Source organism: Lonchura striata, chromosome 4 (assembly GCF_050655825.1).
Source record: "Lonchura striata isolate lonStrDom1 chromosome 4, ASM5065582v1, whole genome shotgun sequence".
NCBI classification, from domain to species: Eukaryota; Metazoa; Chordata; class Aves; order Passeriformes; family Estrildidae; genus Lonchura; species Lonchura striata.
In genome coordinates, this window is record NC_140706.1 from 8,786,594 (window position 1) to 8,813,050 (window position 26,457).

The window sequence follows — 26,457 nt, forward strand, 5'->3', positions numbered from 1 at the left end:
TGAGGTTGGGGTGGATTTTTTTGGTTTTTTCAAGTTTTCAAATATAAGTAAACTTTTGGCTCCTTAGATTTACTGTAAAAACGTTCCTTTCTTAGAACTGAAAAACTTCAAGCTGAAAGTTTTTTGATGAGTCTCCCTCTGGTACAGTTTTCTTAATGTTGTTGCTAACTTGACTGATATCCACAAAATTGCCACTGGGGATCAGGGAGAGATTTACTTCCTAGTAAACAGACCAAGATTGTTAATGTATATATGAATTCACATATGGGTGCACAATGCACTGTTGCCAAAACTCAAGACCTTTTGTCCTTTAGCATCATATGTGCTTACACTGCAGCCTCATGCTCACATAGATGGATAGGATGGGCCAAGCCCAGCGCTGTTTCACTTTCCTTTGAACTACAATCTCAACATGTATCCTGCTGTTCCACAAAGAACAGGGGAAACTAATAACTAGACTGCTTTGTGATATATTCAAAGATAAACCTAAGTATCCTCTTCAGTAACCCCTAAGTTCAATCCATGACCTACAGGTACATTTCTAGAGAACTCCATGCTTCACAACCCTGCAGACTCGGTTACCTGGAAGCAAATTTTAATGTCCATCATGCAAGTTAAAGCTACAGGACTACTCTGAAGAGAATTTTAGGCATTTTGTTTGTTTTGTTGGAGCTTTATTTGCTTTTTTCATAGCAGAAATAATGTGTGAGGAAGCATCAAGTTTCAAAGTTTAAAGCCTAAATAAGAATTGTTTTGGTTACTAGAAACTGCAGATTCAAATCCCATGGATCAGGTACTATCAAATACTTCCTGTTTGTACAAGTTATAAAACTGTTACTATTGCCAGTCCCATTATGGCATTTCTTTTCCCACCTTTCCCATTCCTAGTGCTGGCTTTTGTACAGATCCTCACTGTGATTTACTGAAACTTTTCAGATGCTGAACACAAGCTGATGATTCTCCAGAGAGAAAGCCCTTCCTGCAAGGTCACATGTACTTTTGTAACTCACTCAGCAGTAATTTCACAGAATTACTAGGTTGGAAGAGACCTTAAAGATCACCAAGTCCAACCCATGCCCTAACACCTCAACAATTTGATATATGGAACCAAAAAAAGACCCAAAAAAACCCAAAACAAGAAAGACTTTATATTTACATCTTATGCTTGTTGCTAGTAATTGCTTTTAAATCCACAGAGAAGAGTTTTACTTGTTTCTATCTAAAGAACATGGGCCCATTCAAGTGATTCTTAATTCTGACAACTATGAGTATCTCTGGGATTTATTTTAGCCCTTCCTTTAAGCAGAGAAAGATTTTTCCTAGGGAATATGAAACATGAAGTAGTTTGACCTTTTCAGCTATAGTCAGGACTGTGTTGAAAGCTTTTGTTTCCACTGGCAGCTATCCTTAAGTTACTCAATTATTTAATTCCTACTCTGAGAAGAACACATTATCTTGACCTGCCAAGCCTCTGGTCACAACCTCCCCCAAGAAAGGTCTTATTTTGTACTATACTAAATTCTGTTTTTTAATATATTACTTAACCACCAATTCAGTTATTGCTACACTCAGTGATTTTAACAGAAACACCAATAGTGAAGAGGTTACAGGATGAGATCACAGATTCAATACTTGCCTTGTTTCCAGCTGATTTCGTTACCATAAATTTGAAGGAGAGTCCTCAGGAAATCTTTTGCATTGAAGCAAATTATTGGAACTTTGCACTGCAGCATTTGAAACAACACTTGCCTGCACAGAAGTAGTTCATTAACACACACTATACTGCTCCAAGATTTAGTCAATCTATTTACTTTATTCTTTTACTTAGCACCTAATACTAAACAGTTAACCCAAAACATTTCCTTATTCCTATAAAGAAAAAGAGTATTCTTTCCTACATGCTCTCACCAAGAAAATTTCTTGTGAGCTTGTTCTTGTTCCCAGAGAGATGACTGTTCAGTTTTTAAATAAATTAATTTATCAGTTTCATTTGCAGCATTCCAAGTATAACCAGTTGAAGTGTGACCTGGAGAATAAGGCTGATCAGTCTGATTCTTCACCAGCACAACAACTCCTTTTACTGATGAGGTAGAGGCCTGTTAGATATAATTACAATAGCGTTTCCTCCGACAGATTTTGTGCAATCTTATAAAGGTATTTTACAATATGAAACCTATTATGTACACTACAGTTACTGCATTCACCATTGACACAGTAGAAGAGCATGCAAGTGTTTCAGTCTTGAAACAAAAATCTTAGTGGTTTCATTTTCTCTAAGTTTTACTTGGTAGTTGAAAATTAAATGTAACCTAACTGTACATTTTGGAATGTCATACACAAAAGTGCTGCCAATGAATGTGGCTTTGTGATTATTAGTCACATGCACATTCAAATGGTTCTACAGAAGTAACTCTAAAGAAAACCCATCCTTCACTAACCTGCTCAGAGTTGAGCTGTGAAGAACCATCTTGAAATATCATAGTAGTGACAAAAGCTGCTGCCTGTTCTATAGTTGCAAGAAGTTTGCTTTTTTCTTCACATTCTAAACTGCTGGTATCACAAGGATACTTTCCAGAAGACTTTATTTGTCCAGGAGTACAGCTTCTTTCATGTAAGAACATGTAGGTATTTGCATGCATTCTTCTTGTTTTCTCTGAACAAGATGTAGGCACGTTTTGCTTTCTTTTAAGAGGAATAGCTATTTTGTTTTCCTCATCCTTCAGGTTTTTTTCTTCTACTGAAAGACTCTTTTCTTGACACCCCCATTTTGGGAAGCCTGAATCCTGGTAACAGCTCAGTATTTTGGTATCTTGACAGCCAAGTATTTTATCCATATGCACTGTCCTGACTATCTGACCAGCAGTTCTTTTTTCTGGGCTGACAGTTGTTTTTAATATGGCAATTCTGGAATCACAATCCTCCTAGGAAAATCAGAAATTTTTAGCAAACCGACTATTTGACTTATAAGGAGAAACTAAAAACTGCACTAAGTTAATTTAGATAAGCTTTCAAGAAAGCAAAATTCTATGCAAAACTGTTGATACTAACAAAACAGAGCCAGGTTAGGGGAACCACATTACATAAACCAAAATTCAAATACTTATCAGTAGAGATTTTGTTGACATATACCATTTACATCCACAACCACTTACTTTTTAACATATTAGTCCAACACTAAAAACGGCAAATTAACAACTGTAAGAGGTATCTAGTCCAGTAGCCTGTCTTCCACAGTGACAAGGTTATTATTATATGAAGAGGGAAGAGACCCTTCATCTTTAGCTTCAACATTCAGAACTCTTTTCATGACAGTTTTGTTTTTTACAGAACTTTTGGCAAGGGACTTTAATGACTGCTTTGGAATCTCAAATATGTGAATCAACTGGATCCCTTCAAGGAACTTGCAGGATTGCAAGACATAAAAAAAATACATTAAAAAGTTGCATTGAACAGTATGAGCTGTATGAATAAGTATTACATTCTATTCTCCAATATAATCCAATATACCCAGAACAGTTTTTCCTACTCCAGATAGCCCCTGGATCCCTCTACAGCAGCATGCTACTAAACAGCATTAAGCAAGATGCTGCATGGTAGTGCTTGAATGCTACTCCTCCATCCTTATTTCCTTCAGAAATTTCCTTGCTATGCTACTGGCCCTAGTGCTTTCTTACTACTTATTTTGCTAGTTTCTGCTACAAACTCGTCAGCTGAAATAGATCCTCTGCCTTGATTTCATGAACAATTACTCTGGAATGACAGTGATCCTTCCAAGATTCCCCAAGGTAAATGTGTTTTTAACTATTTACAGATAGAGTTGCATCTTCCCTCAATACTTTTTATGCCTCAATCACCAATAGGCCTTAGAGGAGCTGGCGAGCTTTCTACTCCTGAAGCATTAGAAAAAAATATGTATTAGCGATGCATTTGCAAGCTTTTCCTCAAAGCTAGTTTGAACTATAACACTGTATATTTCATTTAACTTAGTCACATGAGGCAAGTAAAGAATAATATAAATTCTGCTAAGCTCACATTTCTGCATGATGACATTTTTTAGTAGTCTCCTTCATACTGTCTCTTAGCCATACTACTTTTTCCAGACACAATTTAGTATTCATTTAAAATAATCAATATTCTGCCTTGAATAAATCCCTATACTACCTACAAATGTTCTGGGTTTGGAGGACAATTCCATACAATTTCTTTTAAAAGCTTCTTTGATTTGATATAGTTTTCTTTTTGAAAATTAAGCATTAATGTCTTGCCTATCTTTCAATGCTTCCAAAAGATTATAGTCTCTGTAAAAGCACTTGCCAGCAGGGAAGATTTTGCACCTGATCTCACACAGAATCAAATAAAAACAGTTTTTTCTCATGAGTTCTCTAACTGTTCCACAAAGCAGTTGTCTCCTAATTTTCAGTTGAAGCACCATGCATAAGCTTAATATTCATCGACTCCACTGGCAAGTGACTGAAGTCTCTCATAATTACTGTATTTTGGTCTCCAATAGCCCAGTCTCATCCAGTTCATCTGCTGTCATTACCACTGCAAAAACTGAGTGCTCCTCCCTCCAAAAGAACCACCAGGTGCTGCTGTTCAGGGGTCCCTCCAGTCCCCAAGATGACATTTTTCACTGATCAAAGGCTACTGTCCACCTCCATCCCATCTGTATTGATTGAGCAAGCCAGAATGACAAAGCCAGTAAGTCTGGGGCTTTTTTATGGTTTCACAATATTCCTCAAGCCAGTTTCCATATTCTCAAACTTTAGAACTATACAGTCAAGCGATGAAAAAGGCTTAAGACAGCTTTAGATCATACTTCACAAGATCAACTCTACAGCAAAAGTACAATTACAAGGTTCTAAGTAAATAGGAAAAGGAAGTTAATTCAGCTTCTGCTACTACCAAAATGAATAGTGGCTGTTCTGAATGAAGACAAATTACTGCACTTTTGCAATGCTAATTGCAAAAAAAAAAAAAAAAAAAAAAAAAAAAAAAAAAAAAAAGTGGACACTATAAAGTTACCAGAAGGGGAAAAAATAATATCACAGAAGGGCCAAATGTTTAAGAGCCATAGAAAGACAACTAATTCACGGAAGTGTATTCTCCAGACAAACTGCAAAGTTTTATCATTTTACACAGCAGAATTTAAATTAGGACACGCTAGTAATTATAGAACCAGGAATAAGCAATTCTCTTTTAAAGTTTCAAAAAATATGAACAAAGGAATTTAATTATCAAGTCAGAATAATACAGCTGGAACTACAATTAACCACAGAGAGAAACAGCAGCTTCCATGAAGAACTGACCTTCTATTAGAAATAATGACATAGCTGGAAGTAGAAAAAATTACTCCCAGGAGGTAGTTTCATAATTTATATCAATGTAGGAAGATCTCATTAGATGTAGTGAGTCAAAATTAGAGTGTCACCGTTACAAAAAGGGGCTCCACTCCTATCCATGTGCACCCACAGCTGCATGAGCGCCTGTGAGCCAGTGTAAGTTGTAGGAAACTATCTCATTCCACACGAGGCATCAGTTTTCTGCATCTTGAGCAACCTGAATGGAATTGAAGTGTGCAACATGCACGAGAGTCAGGGTAAGGAAGACTCTGAAATTTGCAGCTGGGATTAGTTGCAGCATCTGCAACTCATCCATCAACTTGATGGATTTTACAAGCAAAGCCTGAGCTGGGACTGCCACAGTTACCTGTTCCCACTCTACACTGGAACTCACTCACATGCACACCAAACCAAATGCAGAGAAATTATTAAATCCAAAATTAAGCTTCCTAATACAAAATAATTTTTCATATGAATCAGCTCACTTTATGATTGTTCAGTAACAGGAGTTTGAGAATATTTCTAAACTCTGGTGACTGTCTGAATGTGGCAACCTCATTCCTGATCAATCTGTCATAAAAGACCAGCTTCCTGTGAAATGGGAACAGAAGTTGGGCCCAGACTGTCATAGATAAATATAGGTCAAGTGTAAAATAAGACAGAGGAAGTTACCTGAACTATGACTGTATAAAATGTATCATGATAAAGCTTGTTATGAAAGAACCAATCTATAACTTCAAACCTGCTAGAAGACTGCTTTTAGTGGTTTTCAATCTTAGTAAATGCTTGCCTTTTCATTTCCCAGATGTGCATCCTTATCACCTAGTTTATCTTTCTTTGTCTTCTCTATACCTTCAAAAAAAGAAGAAACCATTTACAATACAAATTAATCTGCAAGCAGCCCATATAACTTAGGTTCATACAGGGTTATATTACTGACACTTTTACCAAACCTGAAAGGATTGTAAAAAAATTTCCCTCGACAACCATTTATCAAGTTAGCATCAAGTTAGTATTCATGCTTAAAAAGGCCAAGCAGGTTCCAAAATATGCATATGTAAAAGACTCCTCTGTCACTGTTAAGAAAAAATTACTTAAAATTCACTACAAAGCAGAAAAATATTTTCCATTGAATTCAGAGGAAGCATTACTATAATTCTGTAATTACATGCCTCTTTCAAGAAAACACAACTCATTTTGATCATAGTACAGCTGGGGGTATGAGCACGAAGGAAAAAAAGAAGAAAAATCCAAACTCTAGAAACTTTACATAGCTTAACTGTTTTCTAGGAATTTGGCAGCAGTATCTCACAAAACCTTTGTTCTATAAAGCATTATTTGTATTTGAGTTTAGCGTATCGTGTTTTACAAACTGACCACGTTTCACCTGCAGGGGATAATTTTTCCACATTGCTCATCTTGCAACAGAACAGGCCTTTTAAGACCAGGTAAGAGAGAGCAAGGAGATCTCAGACCTGACAAACTGGAAGATAAGATGACAATCCCACGAGAAGCAGGCAGCCACCAGTGCTGGGTCTGACACAGAGCACAGCACAGCTGGGAGTCTGGGTCCCCACTGAACTGCCAGAGACCTTTAGTCCATGGCTCTGAAAATACAGATTCTGCAGTTCCAAGGTTTTGCAAATGCACCTCAAACTCACACCATGGCAAATGAAACAATTAGGATATGTGTTTCTTTTCTGCCTTAACACTGTCCACAAGTCCCAAGAAGAGGAGAAGCAGTGAAGGAGCCAGGTGTAACAGGCTAGGAGTAATTACCTCAGTGGGTACAGAAAGGAACAGGGAAAAAGAGAACTCCCCTGAAGTGCAGGTGTCTCCAGAGTTTGTAATTAGTTAGGATTCCTTTATGTCTAGATTATCTTATTGCCCACCTTACAGGCAAGGTATGTATTTTGTCTCCCCATAGTGAGTACAACACTGAACTGCTGCTGTCAGCTATGAACTGGCATTACCAGCAGCAAGATACTTCCTGAAACAAAACAATGGTATTGACCAAAGTCCAACAAAGTATAATGTGATTTATTTCAATTTACTAGAACTGTTCTAAAAAACACTTGTCTGGGCAGATCAAGACCTTTGTCTACAGAAGACAATAAGCTCATGCATGTTGGTGTAAGTGTATAATCAGACACTGAGCTCCAGCTCAAACTTCTAACCTAAGCTGTTAGAACAGGCAATATGGCACAGCTGTGTTTGTAGCATCAAACCTTTTACCTTTGTTTTCTCAACACTTTCTACAACGAGATAATAAATTAAGTATTATAGCATCAAAGTTTACAGTCAATGCTTTTGTTTTACAGCTAGACACTTTTCCTTGACATATCCAATCCCCAGAGAAGGTGATGAGGATTACATTTCTCTCCTCCAGCACACAATGATCAGTATGACAGGCATTGAAGAGCTCTGCAACTTCCCGTTTCAGAATTATGACAAAGTATCACCAGATGGCAGCAGAAACCCGTCCCTGCCTTCCAGCTCCTCAAGGCTTGATGGAAAGATTAGAGCTCCACTGCCAGGATAATCACAGAATTTCACCAACTAGGTCAACATTGCAGATATTTGTTCTGAGCCCAATATTTACCTTCTAAAGACAAACATTTTTTCCATTAAGTAGAAATAAAAATTTAAAAATCTATAAAATACAGTTCAATGCAGTCTGAAACAGCCCAACTAACATCAGAGGTTTGCAGTTGTTTTAAGAGAGGTAAACTTTTTACAGACCCACACTAAAGCTATATATACATATAAATATGTATGTATAGGCAATGACAAGGTAGCAAGAAAAGTAAAATATCAAAGTGAGGCTAAAAAGAAATCAAAATTTCTTTAAAATCATTTGGGTTTCAGTCCCAGATGTACCATATACAATGTAATGTTTTAAAATTAACTCATCCCACATTTCTTTAAATGTGCATCACTGATTTACACAGTGATGAACTATTACCTTTGTCACTGCTACACCACCAGGCTCCACTGATCCCATGTTTTACTGAAAGAGCCTGAACCATAATATACAACAGCAGCTGCAAAAACCACAGTGTACACAGGAATAAATGTTAGATTTAAAGCTTATTGATCAAATAATATTTCAGGATCTAGTTCTCAGGAGAAAACAGACAACTGAAATTAAACAAAACTCTTAACTTTCTACTTCTTTCCAGAGCCACAATTTGACTGACTGTGACTTGCACAGAACTGAGAATAAAACCTGCACCTTGTAAAACCTCCCTAGTGTCCACAATGTTCTAGATCTGCTAGGCACTTTTAACATTACCTCTTTTGTTCTTTCACTGGGACTTTTGTTCACTCCTCCCCCCAAGAATTTCACAAGGAGCACACTGTTAATGAACATGTGTTTTAAGGACAGACATGAGTCTGGAGAGCTCACAGGATTCCTGTTAAGTTTCTAGTTCCTCCAGCGATCTTTAAATATCCAGTCCAGAGTCAAGTTAATGTATGCATCTAATTTACAACATTGTAGTACTTAAGGAACAGTTTGAAATTCCCATATAATCCTGTACCACATAGCAGGAACAGAAAGAAAAAATATTGGTACCATTCCTTGCACTCACATAACATTATTGAATCGGCAAAGTCACAGCAAATGTCACAGTTACAGCTTAATTCCTCTTCTAAACCTGTTAACATAAAGGCTCACCTTTTCTTTTTCTCTATTTAAAAACAGGGACTAGATGTTTGTTACTGTTGAGTTTCAATTTTTCAACAGAAAAACACAGGCTAAATTTTACTCACTCTGGTTATTTTCTCTGTTAGTCTGAGCTTCTACAGGAATAGACTGCAAAGCTGTCATAATCCTCTGAGCAATATTAGATAAAGGCACTTTAGAAATCTCACATCCTATGTACTGCTCCATTCTAAAGTTAAACCTAAACACAGAACACACAAATTATTAATTTATTAGGGGCATGAGTAATCCTTACTTGTATTCTGTTGAAATTAAAGACAAAATATAGTGAACATGTTTAGCCCTTCATTCTCAATAGAAAATTACATTTGCTCCCAGACATGCTGATTGTATCGGAAATAAAAATATACTAATTTATAAAAACAAACCTCTTTGAAATAGTGTTTTAATATACCAATTAAAAATCAGCATTCCTAAGTACAGTTAACTTGTACTAAAAGAAAATAAAATCTGACAAATAAAACAAGAAGTCTGTATCTTTCCCTCTCCCTCCCATCTTTAAACTAGGCTGCATCTCGCATGTGCATACAGTTAGTTACTAGTGCTTGGATTTTATTCAGAAAGACATAATTAACTTTCAAGTAATTGCCAAAATTAAGCCAACACAAGATTAAAGAAACAAGCAAGACTATCACAATATACAGCCATTAGTTATGTGCTGTTTCAGAAAATATTTATCATTAAAGACCCCTACTTTCTTAAATTTTGTATAATTGATGCATTCAAATACTGCTATATTTTGGGAACTTTAAAATAGCTACTATAGCTTGTCAATTTAAGAAAATGGGCAACAACATTTATCGTCTCTACAAGTTTTGACCCCAGCTACTGTTGTTGTAAATGCTATCCTTTTCTGAAAAGGAGCTGTTTTTCCAGCTGAACTGTCTATATTTTGTAATATCTACAAAATACTTTGGAGAATCCTTAGGTACAACACACTCTGGAGAATCACAAGTAATGGTGTCCACACTGATGACTTCTTGTTGTTTTACAGTTAGACTAGAAGAATGTGTAAAACTTGACACAAACACAAGAGAAACATCCAACATTTAAAAAAATACTTCAAGGATCCAAGGTGTACAAATCAGTCACTCTAGCAAAACCTGCTGTTCACTAAACTATTCCTATACAAGTGGGTAGCTGGAGTCCTGTTACTCTCATCTTCTCCCACTAGGTCCAGTACATGAGCACATTGTCAAACTTAACCATCAGCAAACAACAGTTCCTCTGCCTCCTTTTTCTTGGCTTAAGACCTTACAAACTTTAATAGCTACAAGTGCAAATATTGTGTCCAATTCAAAGAGGAATATCCATCATGCTGCATTAGCACTGGCTATATCCATCTAGTTCTAATCAGTAAGCATGTGAGAGGTGGCATGACTTCCTTTTCCCTGACATTCCAAGAGTCAGAAGTACAATCCTTCCCTGCACTCAACTCCTCCTAACTCTATGCCCAAGAGCAACACTTCTTTCCTACACAGGGTTAAACTGTTCCCTGACTTCTTGGGCTGGGAAGCAGCAGTCACAGCCCCAGGGCAGACTAAAATGAGAACCCATCAGACTAAATACAAAGCAGACACCATGACTGAGAACAGGCCTAGAAAAACCCACACAGATTCACCATAAATATTAACCACACTGCACTGAATTGATGGAGTTTGGCATTTAATAATATACACAAAGTATAGAGTTAAGCAGCATGAAATCCAGACATAAAGATATCCAACCAGTAAGCTAAAAAAATTACACGTTTAAAAATAAGTTATAATCACATAGAAGTTCAAAGTGTGTCATCAAAATAGTTTTAAGACTACTGTTACTGAATTTAAACAAATATACTAACCACCATCTATATGTACAGTGCTTGAAAGCAAGCACAGCTGATCCCATCAAAATATAAAAGACTGGAAGTTACCATACTATAAAAGCCTATTTAGTTCCACTGGTATATTAGGAAGCTATATAAAAAATTGATAAATGGGCTAACAATGAAAATGAAAGCACAAGTATGAAAGCATCAGCACTCTGAATTGAAATGCCTATCATTATAAATTATAAGGCAAACTCAGAAGTACAAAAGATAAATTTTAAATTCTTGTTCACTGACAAGCCACGATAAATATAGACTGGCTTCAATGGAGAAGACAGGCCATAAGTTAAATTAAGAGATATTAGAATGGTCTTAAAACAGATGGTCTTGGTAGTTAAAACAGATTCTGATACATATTCCAACACATTTCTAACAAAGTCTTCTTAGAAACAAAACCAAGTCTTCTTAGAAGAACTGTAAGGGAAACAAGAATGGAATATCTGCTGCCTTTGAGAACTCTCCTCTTCACTATGAGCACATTACATCTTGTTCCAAGTGTCAGCCTTGACAGTTTATTCCATAAATTCATAGACAGTTTACATTGACATTTTCCTTTCTTATGAGTATGTTGCTCTTTAGACATTAAGAACTGCACTGGTTCTGAAGACCACTGGCTTTAACCTGAGACTGCTGCTCAATCTTTTCTACCATCTCTTTCAACTGCTCTTCATCATTGAAAAAATACACATACAAGTCTCTTTCCATCTGAAGCAGCCTATTGGACTCTAAAAGGCTTCTCTTCGACTTCAGGTCAGCAACCAGATCCTTAAGGAGACGATTTAGTTCACCTAAATCCACTTCCAGTTGGTGAAACTGCTCACTAAGTTCCTAAGAAAATAATAAAAGACAAAAAATTCTTACTTTTCTATTGTTAATATACTAGCTGAACTAGAAACATGAAAGGTTTTTTTGCTTTGGGAGGCCATTTGTTTGTAATCAAAAAATAATCACAAAAAAACCCAGAAAACAAAGTTAAGGGATTCCATTCAATGTATGTCATTTTTGAGCTCCATGTAACAGAACTCATATTGTATTATGCAAATATGATTTAATTTACTTCTTGACCAGATGAGTTAAGACCATAAGAATCTGAACCTGACCTAGAGACATGAGTGAATTACATTTTCTATCTATTACAAGTCTTCATTGCTAGTCAAATCTTAAAAGGGAACAAACAAACAGAAAAAAAGCACAACAAAAAGCCAAATCAATTTTACAATTAAATCATTAAATTACAGCTACAACTTTCCCAGATGGCATTCTTGTGATAGCTCAGCATAAGCAGACTAATCATCTACTTGCACATTATTTCCTTATTAAAGGAATTACTTTTCTTGAGAAACAGTACCAGTAGAATGAGATGTCATATTTTAAGAAGTAATTTAAATCAATAGGAAGGTATTTGATTTTAAAAATGCAATCTCTAAATGTACTGTTCCAATTACAGTCTCATTTTTAAATAAAAACTGTGCTATATGCTGTAAATTCATTTGACAGATGACTGTTAAATATATTTTTATGTAATTAACCAAGAAAGTATTATGTAACAGATTTCCCTTGATGCATTTTTGAGGTATCTACAAAGATTTAAAAACCATAACAAGGTGCATTTAACAAACCCTGTTCCCATTTAAAAGATGTTCTAAACATAATATCTGAGAGCTGTGTAGCAGGATTGTCCTACTACAGCTGTACTTCAAAATTCTGGTATTTTTATTTTGTCCAAATGACACATCCGTGGCCAGGCTTTTAAGGGGCCAAACCATACTATTGGGGTCTTAGAGGTAGTAGGGGAGAAAGCCCATATGAAATGAAAAGCAACTTAAATGAATTTTCCAGTGACACCCTACCCAGACAAAGGATCTCCCACACCACAAGCCTACAGGAATGCAGGACTGCACATGCCTTTGAAAGAAATTGACTTAGATGCAAGAGTTTGCTCAGAAACCAAAAAATTATTACCTGCCAGAATTTAAAAAAATAGAGCACTAGCCAAGAACAATGTACCTGTTCAGCATCCATCATCCATCATCATTATGTTAATAAATTTGTTGCTAATTAGTGGGGACATTTGCATGCCTTCACACTATACTTTATCAGTAAAAGAACATGACACACAATGCAGTAATTTAAATAAAATCATGAAGGGCTCACCGGACTCCGGAGCTGTATCTGATTTGTTCCATCATAGAGAGCACCACGAAGGGCATCCACATCCCCTTCTAGGCTGGACAAAAGGAGAGACTGCTCCTGAGCAGATGCTGCCAGCTGATCTTCTACTCTAGCACAGTCCTGCTTTAACTTCTGAGCCATCTGCTCCAGGTTTTTGTATGTTTTAAACAATTGTTGTTTTTTACTTCCTCCTTCCAGAAGCTGATACAGCCTGTAACAAGTGAAGTTAGACACACAAATATTTTAACTTTCCTAAGCACTCTATCATCATTAGTTAAGAGAACATGTCTGTGTTGAGAAGTCAGAGGATGAGTAAGGTAAGTTCTGTTGAGGGCACTTTTACAAAACTGCTATATCTCCCACTGATTTCAGGATTCCATCTATATATAGTACTGATTAACAGGAATCCAAAATATTTCAATGTCCAATTAGCAGCAAGGAAATATTGAAGTAACAGTAAGTACATCATGAATGCAAACAGAAACTGACAGTGTGGTTTTGCCAACTATCTCCTGATACTTCAAGAGCTGCAAAGTAACATGGATTTTTTTAAGTGCTGAATGAAAGCAAACTTCAATGGCCAATGAGAAATAAGAACAAGCTTCGTAACATTTTCAAGCTTACTGAAGTATTTCCTGTTTTCTATCTGTCTATGAAGAGACTGCTGAGAAATTCTCCAATGAGTTATATGTCATGCAAAAGATAGCTTTACACACTATAACGAAGTGTACCCTTACACTGCATCAGGAATGGCCCCAATATGATTACAGACAACATTACATAGTCCAAATGTTACTACCACCTCTGCATAACAAAAATCTTCAGGAGCTAATATAAAACCAGACTGGCTTTATTAAGAGAATAGGCTGTATTTCAAAAGTAACTGAATGTCTTTCAAGTGTCTTCTGTTTACAAACCCTATAAAGTTTTAAATTCTTTCAACTTGCCTTCCCTTAATCAAAAAAAAAAAAAAAAGTAGCCAGAAACATTCAGTGATTTGTAGACTTTATAATAAACCTGAACAAAAATGTAACAAGCTGACACAAACACACAATAGGAGTAAAATTAATGCTGCCTAATTCTTCCAGTTATTCACTGTGCCCAACCATACTCAGCTATCACTTATCAATTATTAAAAAAAACAAACACTTAAAGCACCATTCTATAGAAGGAGGTAAAGTCTTACAGTAACACACCTATAATTATACAATTTATCTCATCAAAAGGTTTAGTCTTGATGGATGAGCAGCACAGTACACATCCTTAACTGTATCTATCACCTGAACTTTAAGGAGACCTAACTATTTAGATGGTGAAAAACCAGGCTCCTACATGGGTGCCAGGACACTCAAACCAGATGGCAAATGAAGCAGTAAAAAGGAGCTACACACATTTCATAGTCCAAAGGAGTCATTCCTCTCTCCTACCACACGGGGGGTTTTTGTGGGCCCAGCCGATGAGGCCGTGCACACAGCCCGGGAAATCACCGCTATTAACATCTACATGTCTAGAGCATCAGGAGGTGCTAGATAAGACAGGCTTGGGTTTGAACATTCTTCATGTTATGGATATTAATTAGGAATGCTTCAGCAATATTAAAAAGACTGATAATTGAACAGTTTTTCCTCAGGCAAACCTGAAAAGAAGTTCAAAGGACATGGAAGAAACAAGTTTCACATCTTGAAAGCTTCAGTTCTTGAAAATTCAAAATTCTAATTAGCTACAGCAAGTACATAAGAACTTGGCAGCAGGCAAGGCTTACCTTGCCTGAGCCTTCATCTCCCCAGTATTATTTCAAAGAATATATTTCAAAGAAAGTCCAAGTCCAACAGTGACTATAATACTTACCTGCAAGATAAACCATCCTCTGAACTAATAGTGCTCCTTGGCTTTTCTTGTTCTGTTCGTTCAGCTATCAACTGTAGTCTTTGCTGTAACTCATCAGTGCTTTTTTCCAGAGATTCTACCAAATTCTCAAGCTGGCAGCTGATCTCCTGGTGTTTCTTCAGCTCCATTTCACAGGCCAGCTGAATAAGTTCAAACGATGTTTTCTGTCTTATCAAATGCCTGCCTATTTTATCTTGAATCGCAGCACAACAGTCCTGCCGAGCAATTAGGTGATCTAAGTATTCTTTCACCACTGGTGCAGTCAAAAGTTGTGCTTTCTTCTTAAGAAGGGGAAGCAGCTCTTCGTTGTTTATCCGAGCTATGTCTTGTTTAATTGCTGAAATTTCAGCACTTAAACTAGATATTTTAGCATCAATGTTCTCCTGTTGTCCAATATCCTGCATAAAACAAAATATTTGTGAATTTCTTCATGGTTCCTGCCAAACTACCTCCCAAACATTTCTTCAGTTCATATAAGACTCATTTACTTATGCTATATTTAGCTACAAAATTAAATGAAAACTCAACAAATAGTTTTACAGAATTTTACAAAATAATGCAAATACAGATGAACAAACTAGATAATAAATATATTTCAGCAAAAAGTAATTCCCTGCCAAGGTCAGGAAACAGTTTATTGGGTTAAAAATAAAAGAGCTGCATTTTACCTACCACCTATTTCAAGCATGCCTAACTGAAATCTCACAAACAAACAAATTTTTTTCTATTCAGTCAGATATCAAATCAATCTTTTTCAAATTACCCTAATCAATTAAGTCCTGTATACTAGTCATCCATAAATGAAAATATACAAACTGACATGATGCCTCAAGTTATTCCACGACTGGCATATGCAAATACCTTTCCTTTCATTATGATTTCTTCACAAATTCCACTAACCACATCTGCCTGTCACTCACTCGTTGAGAGACAGGGCTGGGGGCCCTGTCTGGGGCTTCAACTATCAGATTCATTTATTTGGTACAAATACTTGAGTTTCCAAGTGAGTAAACTAAAACTTTTTAAGCTTATGCTATGTAATACAAACACGAATACATTTATCATATTGGCTCCCTGACACCACAAAATTCCAACCAAAGCCAAGATACTGTTTACTGTGCAAAGAGCCTGTTCTAATTTGAAAATTCAAAGTTAAACTAAGCTAGAAAGATACTATAAATTCTAAGATTTTAAAGGTAGTGATGCTGGAAAGTAGAATTAAAGGTACTCTACCACACTGAAGAAATTACAACTATGGGAACTGAAGATATTTCACAAGAGCCGTTTTGTAGGCAAGACTAAAACTTCATAAAAATTCACTACATAAAACAATAGAAACAGTAACTCAGCAATTCCTTTCACTAGATCCAGTGGAACTGGCCTGTCTGTTTAAAACTCCAGTACCTTCTTTCACCTTTTGTGTCTTACCATGTCCGAGGACTGCAGCAGGCTCTCTGCACACTGGATAGCTGAATTCATGCCCTCCTCTTCAGCTTGCAGCTGAATTAGCTGGTTCTGACCACAAATATATGCTGCCTGGAGCCTGGCTATCTCTTGCCTCTCTTCACAAAAATCATTAGGCTCATCAAAGGGGACTTGCTTGATTAAATCTTCAAGTTGAAAGCTGCCTTCATGTGAGTTTTCAGTGCATTTAGACATACCTTCATATAAAAGCTTTTTTATGTGTGATGTAAGTGCTGCAGTGTTTTGTTCTTCCACAGACAAGTATTTGTCCAAAGAAAGTAGGGAAAAAAACACTGGATGTGTATCCGACCCTTGTTCTGAATCTGAAGCAGTGAAAAAAGAGGCAAATTCCTTCACTGCAGCTATAAGAGACTGCAGTTCATTGTCAAGCTTATTATTTGCCGCAGTAAACACTTCCAGTCCTTCTTTCCAATCCTTCAGTGCTTCTTCCTCTCTGCTTTGGAATGTTTGTAACAAGTGGCTGTTTGTAGCAACAAACAGTTGAAGCTTATTATGCCGATGAATTTGAAGATTTTTTAACTTCTCAAGATCTTGAAGCTCATCCTCTAATTTCTCCACTTCTTCCCTGTCCTCCTCTTGGCTACTGTTCGTTGAACCCATGGGCTCCAAGGTTTTAAGGACTTCATCCAGTGCATTTCCTTCCAAAAGAGGTTTACCACACTGGAGAAGATTATCAAAATCCTGCAGTTCTTCTTCAGATACCACATGCTGCCCGTTTATGTTTCTACAAAACCACTCCAAAAATGAATTGTCTTCTGAAGACTCAAACATCCAGTCAAAATCTTCTCCATTAAGCTCATCGGCCTTTGGATATCCAATTTTTTTAAGAGTGTCCACAAAATCCTTCCCACAGCTCATGATGAAAATATTTTTGTAAGTAGAAAAGATCCAAATACATTAGAAAGTCTGGGGTATTATTCCAGCTTTAAATTTTTTGCCATTTAAAATGAATATTCAGTTTTTTAATAAAAAGAGTCTGCACAGGAAAAGGGAAATGTCAGATCACAAAAAAATCAAAACAAGCAAAAAAAAAACCCTGAATGCTGTTTTGGATTACAGTGGCTATTCAAAGACTAGAAACTAATTTTAATTTCAGATATCTTAATATGTTTTGTTGATCAAATCAGGACATATTTTTGTATCAGTTACATCCCAGATCATTGCAAGCACTTACATTTTTCCTTAATTCATATAAACTTATTATGGAAACAGTACATATCATTCATTTAAAAGTAACAGGTGTTAACACTGAGCAATTCATTGGCCTGCAAAAGTGATTTTACTTAAATGGTTTTCCACACATTCATTTAAAAAACCACCTACAATTATTTAAATCTTCCAAAATGATCAGGGTTTTCAGTCTGTTCTAAAAACAAAACTACAGTGATGTTACACTGCACTTCAAGATCTCAGCTATAAGGGGTTTTTTACCTCAACAGCAAGCAGAATCTTGTCTTCTAAACCTTTGCTTCAAAGTTTCCTCTGAAAATGGAACAAGAAATACTTTAACAGATAAATACCTCAACATAAACCTGCAGATTTTTTAATTGATTATAAAAAAATAAAATCAAAAGCAGTGTAAAAATACTCTTGTGAAAACGGTCACAACTTACAAGAAATGGGAGTTTGCTGCTTTTCTGTTTCATAGCAGACAAATAATCAGCTTTGGATCCTATAGCACATGTAACAGACAGCAAAGGATATCAAGCTATCAACAGTCAGGAGGCCTTGTCTGCAATACTGTGGTAATACTAATAGACCTTTTTTTAGTTTGATATTACATAACACTTTGTTTCTAAAACATACATTTCACCTGAGAACCCTCTCTGCCCTCCTGGAGCAGTGAACAAATAAAACCATTCCTCTAAAGCTCCCCACGTGTCTGACTTAGCTCAGAGACTGCAGATGACACAGAATGTTGCGAGTTTCGTGTCACAGGGCAGCGCTTCAAGCGTCCTCTGCCCTCAAAATAGATAAATATGGGTGCCAAGAGGATGCTGCCACACTCTTTTCAGTGGCGCCCACTGACAAGGAGTAACGGCCGCAAAGTGCAACACAGGAAGTTTTGACTTTAACATGAGTTGAGTTCGAACTTTACGCTGAGGGTGGCAGGGCACTGGAACAGGCTGCCCGGAGAGGTCGTGAGATCTCCCTCTCTGGAGACATTCCAAAACAACGTGGAGGCGTTCCTGGGTAACCTGCTCCAGGTGACCCTGCAGGAGGGTTGGACTGGATGGTCTCCAAAGGTCCCTTCCAACCTTACTGAGTGTGAAATAAGAGCCCCCACGCAGTCCTGTGCGGACCACCACGACACTGGCACTGCCTTCAAACACCACGAAGAGCAGCTCGGGAGCCCTGCGGGAGCCCCGCGGCCCGTCCCCTCAGGGGCCGCGCCCCGGGACGGCCGCGGCCGCCGGCCACGGCGGGACCGGCCGGGACGAGAGCTCGCAGGCAGCGGGGACGCGGCGGCGGCGGCTGACCCCGTCCCTCCGGCAGCGAGCCCCGAGCCCGCAGCACAGCTCCGTACTCACCCCGGCGCTCTGCTCCGCCGCAGCGCCGCTCGAGGGGAGGGGAGCGAGGCGGGAAATGGCGGGAAGGCTGAAGGGAGCCTCAGGGAGGGCTGAGGGAAAGAGGGAAGGCGGAGGGGAGGCTAAGGGGGGGTAGAAAGGAGGCTTAGGGAGGGTAAGGGGCGGCGGCGGGAGGTTCAGGAAGGCTGAGGGAGATTCAGGAAGGCTGAGGGAGGTTCGGGGAAGCGCCCGCAGCTCGAACCGCCCGCCGCGCGCGCGGTGTCCCCGCCCCGCTCCCCCCACCGCGCTGCCGCGCGCGCCCGCTCCGCCCAATGGGGGCCTCCCGCGCGGCCCGCCCGCCGGTGACGTCACGCGGGCGGGGCTGCGCGGCCGGGCCGCGCTTCCCCTCAGGGCGCTCCGCGGCGCCGCCATGGCTCGGTCCGGCCGCGCTGCCCTCAGCGCCCGCCCTGCGCCTCTCCGCGGGCCTTGCTCGCCGTTCCCCCTGACCGGAACACGGGAAGGGGAGGATGGGGCAGACCTGAGCGCAGTTGTTGCCGTCCAGCTTTGACCGCTGTGCCCTTCAGCTTCCTCGAAGCCCAGACATGGCTAGCGGCGGGCACTTCGCCATCCGTACCCAGTGTTGCTGGTTTTCACCCCTGCTTAGTCCTTTAATTCATGGGCTTTATATCCTTTATGGCCTTTTTGAACATGCTGACACATAACCTCACAAGGCAACATCCCAGAACGTTATGAAGTGCTGCTTGAAAAGTCACTTTCCTAATGGTTTTGTAGCTTGTTCTAAAACCTATCAAATGATTCCTGGTACTAGCGTTTCAGGATTTGGCCACTGCCACCTCTGCATGTACCTTACCTGTGGTATTCCTGGCAATTAAAAAAAAAAAAAACCAGATTATTTTCCTTCAGCTTCGTCCTCTCCAGTTTGGAGAGTCCCAAAATTTGGTGCTCCATTCCACTCATTGTTCCCAACATCTTCCTCAGCCTTTTACAGCATTGCTGTGCCTTGCTCAGGGCGCAGAGACGAGACTGCAGAGTCCTCAGGGCGTGGGTGTACCAAGGTTTTCTATGGAATCCTCATTTCCAGTGCCTTCCTTACAATGCTCCCTGTTTTCTTGGCTTTTTGGCTGCTGCTGCCTGTGAAGTTAGCAGAAAACTCTGGCCACAGATTGCAGGACCTCTGCATTGCAAAGGCTGCTTCTCAAATAAGCATCATGTAAACGTGTTCTAACCGTCTGAGCATCCTTTATCGGCCACTCCTCGAGTTTAGCCGTCTTCACTTCCTCTTCACATTTCGCATGCCACATTTTCCTGGACTTCCCCGTGTGCTTTGCAACAGCCTCCTTAAATTTGTCATTGAGTCATACAGGCGGGGGGAGGTTTATGCCATGTTTTTCTATTTATGGCAGACTTTTTACCTTGGCTTCTAGACCTGTATTTTTAAGCCTTATGGATGTTTGCAGGCTTCTTGGTTTGGAACTGCTCATTTAGGGTTTTTTTGGCATATTTCCCCATTTTTGCATAAGTCATTTTCTTAAAATTGAGTATCTGTTTGCTTTATTTGTCTTGCATTCATCTTAGTGTTAAGTTTAATTATATTGTGTTTGCTACTATTGAGCAGCTCACCCACTAATAGCTCTTGAATTAGATCCTCTGCACTGCTGAAGACTAAATTCAGAATGTCATTTCTTTTTGTTGTGGTTCATAGGGCCAGTTATTCTAAAAAGAAATAATTTAATGTATCCAGAAATGTTATCTCTACTTTTCACCCTGATGAAGCATTGACCCAGTCTGTATGTAGGTGGTAGAGCCCTCCCACTACTTGTCCTAAATGTGCAGCTTCCCTAATCTCACTTAATGCAATTGTTGAAAGGAACCAACACAGGGAAATTAGCAACCTTGCATCTTAGCACAGCTAAGGCAAGCTCACATTAGGCTTTTTTGATCAAAATCAGCACCTGTATCACTTGCAAAGTGCAGAACGTTGGTTTCTGGTATAATGTGGTCTGTGCAAGACATTTTTAGACTAAACCCTGACCTGGCAGTGAGTTCTCATGGGCAAAAGGAGCTGTAGTGTTGAATTCCTCCCCATCAGATTACAGTCTGATCTGCAGCTGCAATTTAGGCTGGCTGAAGTTTTCGAATCATCTTGCAGATAGAGTGCATTGTGTCTGTCCAACAGGGAAGGAACAAAAGCATTCACCAGCTTGTTTCATAAAGCCCTGTTGTTTCAGACCAGTCAGTTTCTTGCACCAAAATTAACTTCTCCAACAGTGGTATTTTGCAGACTTGTGCTTTACAGTGTTGTGGTTTGGGGTTTTGGGACTTTTTTTATAAATATCAGTGTAACTCATGTAAAAAATGCCTGTGTAAAAGCAAATTTTAAACACCTAGAAAAATTCCTAAAATTCTGCTGTCCAAAGGCAGCTCTGCCAATGAAGTCCATAAATACATCTGATAAAAGTTTGCCTGTCTTTTGTCTATCAAATTGTCTGGCTGGATTGCTGCAACTCATGCCTTCAGTTCCCTGTGTGACTGCTTCCTCTCCCTCTTTCCAGACTCACACAGCTATGATGTCCCCCCTCCTTCGTGGCCTTTCCCAAAACCTTTGTCCCCATCTGTTCACCTGGGAAAGCAGCACTACGTGCTCATTCTGTAGCAGGTTTGGAGCTATGTCCGTGCTGGCCAGTGGCCACCTCTTAAAAACAGGGAAGAGCTCCTTTTGGCCATGTTTAATGCAGGAAATAATTTATTTTTCTTTCTACCTAGACATGGAATTCCCATGAAAGTTTTCATCATGGATTATTAATTGCAGGTTCCATTCTATCTCTGCTTTGTCAAATTTGGTGAAAATTAGCCAGAAGGTTCAGAAGTTATCAAGAAAAGGAGGAGAGGAACAGATGGACAAAAGAGGAGTTGACAGACAGCATGATGTCATAATCCCCGTTGGCATAGGAATTCAGGCTAGAATTGAAATATTTTAGGTCAGAACACTGTGCACTTAAAATTCTCATTTCGAAAGAACAAGTCTCTGAAGAGAAACAAATTTTCATCTGTTAGACTATCCATCAGCTCTTAGGGCAGAGATTAAACAACAGCCTTCTACAAACATATAGTCAAAATTTCTAACAGCCCCTTTCCCCACCCAACCTCAGACCCATGTGCTTTAGCTTTTGCTTTTGCAGCTCCTTTTTGGTCAAGATTGTTTTCCTCTGATTTTTTTTTTTTTTGTTGTTGTTGTTGTTGTTGTTGTGTTCAGTCAAAACATAATTAAGGCTTACCTTACCCTTTTTTTCCATTCTAGGAGCAGTTGTTTTGTATCTGTTTCCTAGAACTGGAGAGGCTGCTTAGATAGCATACTGCCTTTACAAGCCATTTTATGGTGAATTCCAGCAGATTAAGGCATAAACATTTCTGGAAAGATGTCTGCAAGCTCTGCAGTATTCCATCCATACCGTGTTCTGTTTGTTCCACTGCAAAATATGACATCATTGTGCCTGACACCTCGGAGAGGAGCTCTCGGTTGCCCATCGTCTGAGGCTGTAACAAACAGCCAAGGAGTGCAGTGCCACCACGCAGGCATTGCAGCTGAATCCTCCCACTGGGATACATCTGCCAGATTAAAAACTCAACGTCATTTGCTTGTTACTGCTTTAGGGTTTTGTTTAGGTTATGGTTTGGTTTTGGGGGGGGAAAATCAACACAGAGGAGTCAAGGAAATAGGCTTTTAGCTGGTGAACTGTAACTGTACCAAATCTTTTTGATTTTGAATCATACTGCACATTTGCTCACAGCAGCAGGATTGCAAAGGTGCCTGCTGCAGATTGTTGGAGTGACAATTATTCTTTGGAAACACCCTGTCCTAAAATGTAATTCATTGCTTTAAGCAAAATTGTATTCTGGATTAAGCAGAACTCTTAACTTCTAAAAGTGCCATATGAGCTTTTATTATAACAAAGTCAGAAGATAAGAATTTGGCACCAACTTGCTTTCTTTGCCAAGTGCATGGATCTTCTCTCCAGAGGAATGGTAGATTTCATTCTGAGACCTTGTATTCCCAGAAAAACAGGTCAGAGCGATTAGTTTCCTTCAGCTTTGTTGGATTCAGTACTGTAAATATACAAGAAGCTCCTACATGGAGCTTCTACTCCTACCTTCAGGCTACCACTCCTAATGTATTTAAACATATAATGCACAAAGGGATATGTTCTTTTCCCTAGAAAACTGTCTGTTTATTCTCCTGACCCTGTTTTGAATGAAAACCCCAATTTTCATCCTGATAGGCAGGACAAGCTTCTGGATGTTTAGTATTAAACTTGAAACATCCATCATTAGTGAAATGAGGAAACTTTTTTTTTTTTCTTTTAAACAAATGGTAGGATATAACAAATATCATAAACAGAGCTGTACAGATCATTAACTGTACAGGATTTACAAAAATAGTGCCAGCACATTTATAATAATATTTTTAACCACTGCAGTTCTTGTGCTGAGAAAACTGGTGCTGTCACAAAGTACAGCACTGCTAAATTTACAGCTTTTTTTTTTCTGTTGTAGATTAATTTATAAAAAGTTATTAAGTGCTAGATTGTATTTTATTTTTATTTTGTGATAATATTAATTTTTAAAAAAACGTGATAGAAAAATTAGTTTACTATGCTTTGCACATGAGTATCTTACTGATTCAGAAGCTCAGCTTATTCAAATCAAATATAAATGCATCAACTAGCTACTGGCCGTGATTTCAAAATAAAACTACTATTTCTGTATTTGTAAGGTATCACTGTATTTAGGACCAACATGCGTGACAAACTGAAACACAAACCAGGGGATGTCACATGATGCAGCTGAGAGAAAACAATGGAATTTACAAAAGGATTTCAGCTCCATCCTTCATCTCTCATCAGCTAAAATGCTTGTTTTTGTCTGGCTGCACATCACTTGTGATGTGACTTTCATATTTGACAAAACAAACATGCAGATCTTGTAGGCTGCCTTTTAATGCTTTTTTCCCTGTCTTATACCAAGCTGAAATTATTTCAAGTATAATTACTTAGAACAGACACTAATGCATTTCAGTTTGCACTTTGCAAACAGGTTAGTTAGTCTTCAGAAATGTAAAGTGGAAATTTATACAGCACCCATGGTTAGAGACAAATAAAATTAATGACTGTTGGGGTTTCAACGGGCCATTGTGTGTAAAAGAACTCCAAGCAGGACCCCAATCTTCATACCATGCTATTAACTTGAATTGCTAAAACTCAGGGAGCTCCTTATGAAATAGCTGACATGAAATAAGCTGACATGTAAAGATTTGCAATATGCAAAGAACTGTGAAGAGAAGAAACACTATGCACAAAAAACAAGTGATGAAAGTTTAAAAAAAACCTGAGTAACACAACAAAAAGGTATAAAAATTTGTATTTATATTATGACGAGATAATGATACAACACAATACTCCGTGTGCTACAGAACGTAGCAAGCGCCATGTACGTGTGTACAAATGAATCTGTATAATACAGTAAAATGCATCTCACAGACTATGAACCATTCCTTTGGCTCTGGGACCCAGAGGCTCTGGCACAGAACCCACTTGAACACCTTTAGGTAACGATTTTACCAGTAAGCAGCAGAAGGCTCTCAGTCAGTGCTTCACCTGCACCAAAATTTCATCTTAAACATCCATCCTGCACAGACCCTTCCAATGCCATAAATCCTGTGTAACCACAGTTTATGCCTCTCGTGCAAAATGAAAGAAAGGAATTCTGAACTTGGGGCACCTTCACTCTGCTTGGCCAACAGGCAAACCTCTGGCTGGACATGCCTCCCCAGGAATCCTTTCCTGGGCTTATTTACAATACTTCAGGCAGAGAGAACAGCCAAGGTGACCAAATGGTCTTTTCTGTTTCATATATCCCCTGCATTTTAATTCTGGGTAGCTATGGAACACACTTGGATATTTTCTTTACAGCTGCCAATTAACAACAGTGCATTTAGACAGTCACTTAAGCAAATTGGCTCATTTCATTGCTGGCAAAATTAATTTCTGATGTGTTTGCCCCATTAGTATTTGTAGGGAGTACAGCTCTTCCTTAAAGGGTCTCAATTATTCTTCTATCAATTTTGGAAAATGTAAATTAATGGATTAAGTATCAACACTGTTACTGGCTCATACCACACGCAACCAATGACCTCTACCATTTAAAAACAAATTTAACAGATTTATGAAAGAGTAATTTGTCGTGAAGACATTCCTTTATCAGCAGCATCATAAAATGAAATATATAAAATTAATGTTACTTAATTAAAAGCTGTGATGATGTGGTTCTTTCAAAAAATGTGTTTTCTTTCCACATGGCTGATCTGCAAGGATGAAAAATTTCACCACTAATTACCAGTCTGCCAAAAAGTTAGTAAAATGGTGAAATAATCACTCGTCCAGGAGCAGAGACTGCTGTAAGTACCTCCAGGAAAAACAGAAGTACCAGCCCAGAGCAGGTCTGCAGGCAGAGCTCACACTCGTAACTTCACCTCTTTCTGTTGCCCAGTTCTCCTCTCTTGGCATTTTAAGTTCATCCACTGAAATGGCTCATGCAAAGTTTACAGTCAGATGCTCAGAATATTGTTATTTATCACTGTAATTTATTTGTAGATCAAGTAACTTTTTTCCTACTTCTATAATTATATGCATGTGGTATAGTTGAACCCATACTCATCCATGTCAAAAATGTAACACCACTGAAGTCAGTCTTAATTCTCTAAGTTAGAACAAGTTAGATGTGTTAGATTTTAAGTAGATTTTTTCAACTCCAAATCTTATACTAATAAGTTAGGATTGAAACTCTATAAATACCACATGGAAAACTCATGGATTTTTTGGATGCTTCTTCATTTTTGTTTTAACCTGCTAAAACTCAGTCTGGACCGAATTTGTTCTTTGCAGAAGACATTACAGGACCCAGTCTCTGGTTAATAACGTGTTGCAGAGCTTCTAGTGCCAAACCTGCTCTTTTCAGAAGTTAAATAAATCAGCTGCAATGGGCCTGGCAGGGTACAAGCTGGGCAGAGAGAGGATGGATGCGAAGGAGGATTCATCCTCTGAATTGCAGTGGAGAATATGCAGAAAGAACTAACATTTTTAGGCTGTTTTTTTGTGCCTCCCTCCAGTGATGCCAGAGTGCAGGCACGGAGCTGGAGGAAGCACCAATCCAGGAGCAATGCAGAGGCACGTATTATCCTCTGACACCTGCGTGCTGCAAGGGAAAGCCCTTCCTTTCTTCTCCCCCAGGAAACAGGCCAAACCTCTATGTCTCCAGAAAAAGAACTCTGCGATGACTTCATCTCTCCAGAGCCCCTTCCACAGAGAAATAGACCTTAGCAGCCCTGTAATCTTGTCCCTGCTCCTTTTCCGATGTGGTAACTGCAGAGGAAACGGATGAACTGAGCAGCAG

General features: G+C 38.7%; 2 protein-coding genes across 5 annotated transcripts in view; both read right to left on the reverse strand.

Annotated features, from left to right (window-relative positions):
* Positions 1-5,006, reverse strand: part of POLN (DNA polymerase nu) — a 60,587-nt gene extending 55,581 nt beyond the window's left edge. Inside the window, exons 1-3 of the mRNA XM_085578499.1 lie at positions 2,439-5,006; positions 1,909-2,096; positions 1,637-1,749 (exon numbers count right to left, since the gene is read on the reverse strand). Coding sequence (XP_085434625.1) covers positions 1,637-1,749; positions 1,909-2,096; positions 2,439-2,834 — 697 coding nt within the window. The 5' untranslated portion in view covers positions 2,835-5,006. The remainder of the gene's footprint in view (positions 1-1,636; positions 1,750-1,908; positions 2,097-2,438) is intronic.
* Positions 5,007-10,721: 5,715 nt separating this feature from the next.
* On the reverse strand, positions 10,722-24,417 carry HAUS3 (HAUS augmin like complex subunit 3). 4 transcript variants are annotated; one of them, XM_085578498.1, is made up of 7 exons: positions 22,292-24,417; positions 19,862-21,969; positions 17,915-17,965; positions 16,427-17,459; positions 14,960-15,396; positions 13,094-13,322; positions 10,722-11,767 (listed from the first exon to the last, which is right to left on the reverse strand). In XM_085578498.1, exons 4-7 carry the CDS (start codon positions 17,339-17,341, stop codon positions 11,522-11,524), a joined length of 1,827 nt encoding a protein of 608 aa, XP_085434624.1. In that variant the 5' UTR covers positions 17,342-17,459; positions 17,915-17,965; positions 19,862-21,969; positions 22,292-24,417; the 3' UTR covers positions 10,722-11,521. The 4 variants fall into 4 exon arrangements, with proteins under 4 accessions (XP_085434624.1, XP_021391315.3, XP_085434623.1 ...); XM_021535640.3 differs by lacking the exons at positions 19,862-21,969; positions 22,292-24,417 and adding exons at positions 18,097-18,155; positions 19,015-19,268; XM_085578497.1 differs by having other exon boundaries at positions 19,862-24,417.
* Between the last annotated feature and the right edge of the window lie 2,040 nt (positions 24,418-26,457).

Bases quoted from the DNA above. Each gene is read 5' to 3' on its own strand.
- HAUS3 (XM_085578498.1), bottom strand. From the start codon at position 17,341: ATGAGCTGTGGGAAGGATTTTGTGGACACTCTTAAAAAAATTGGATAT. The intron at 15,397-16,426 runs GTAAGACACAAA...TGTTTTATGCAG, and splicing joins TGCTGCAGTCCTCGGACATG to GATATTGGACAACAGGAGAA. The intron at 13,323-14,959 runs GTAAGTATTATA...CACTTGTTACAG, and splicing joins GAGGATGGTTTATCTTGCAG to GCTGTATCAGCTTCTGGAAG.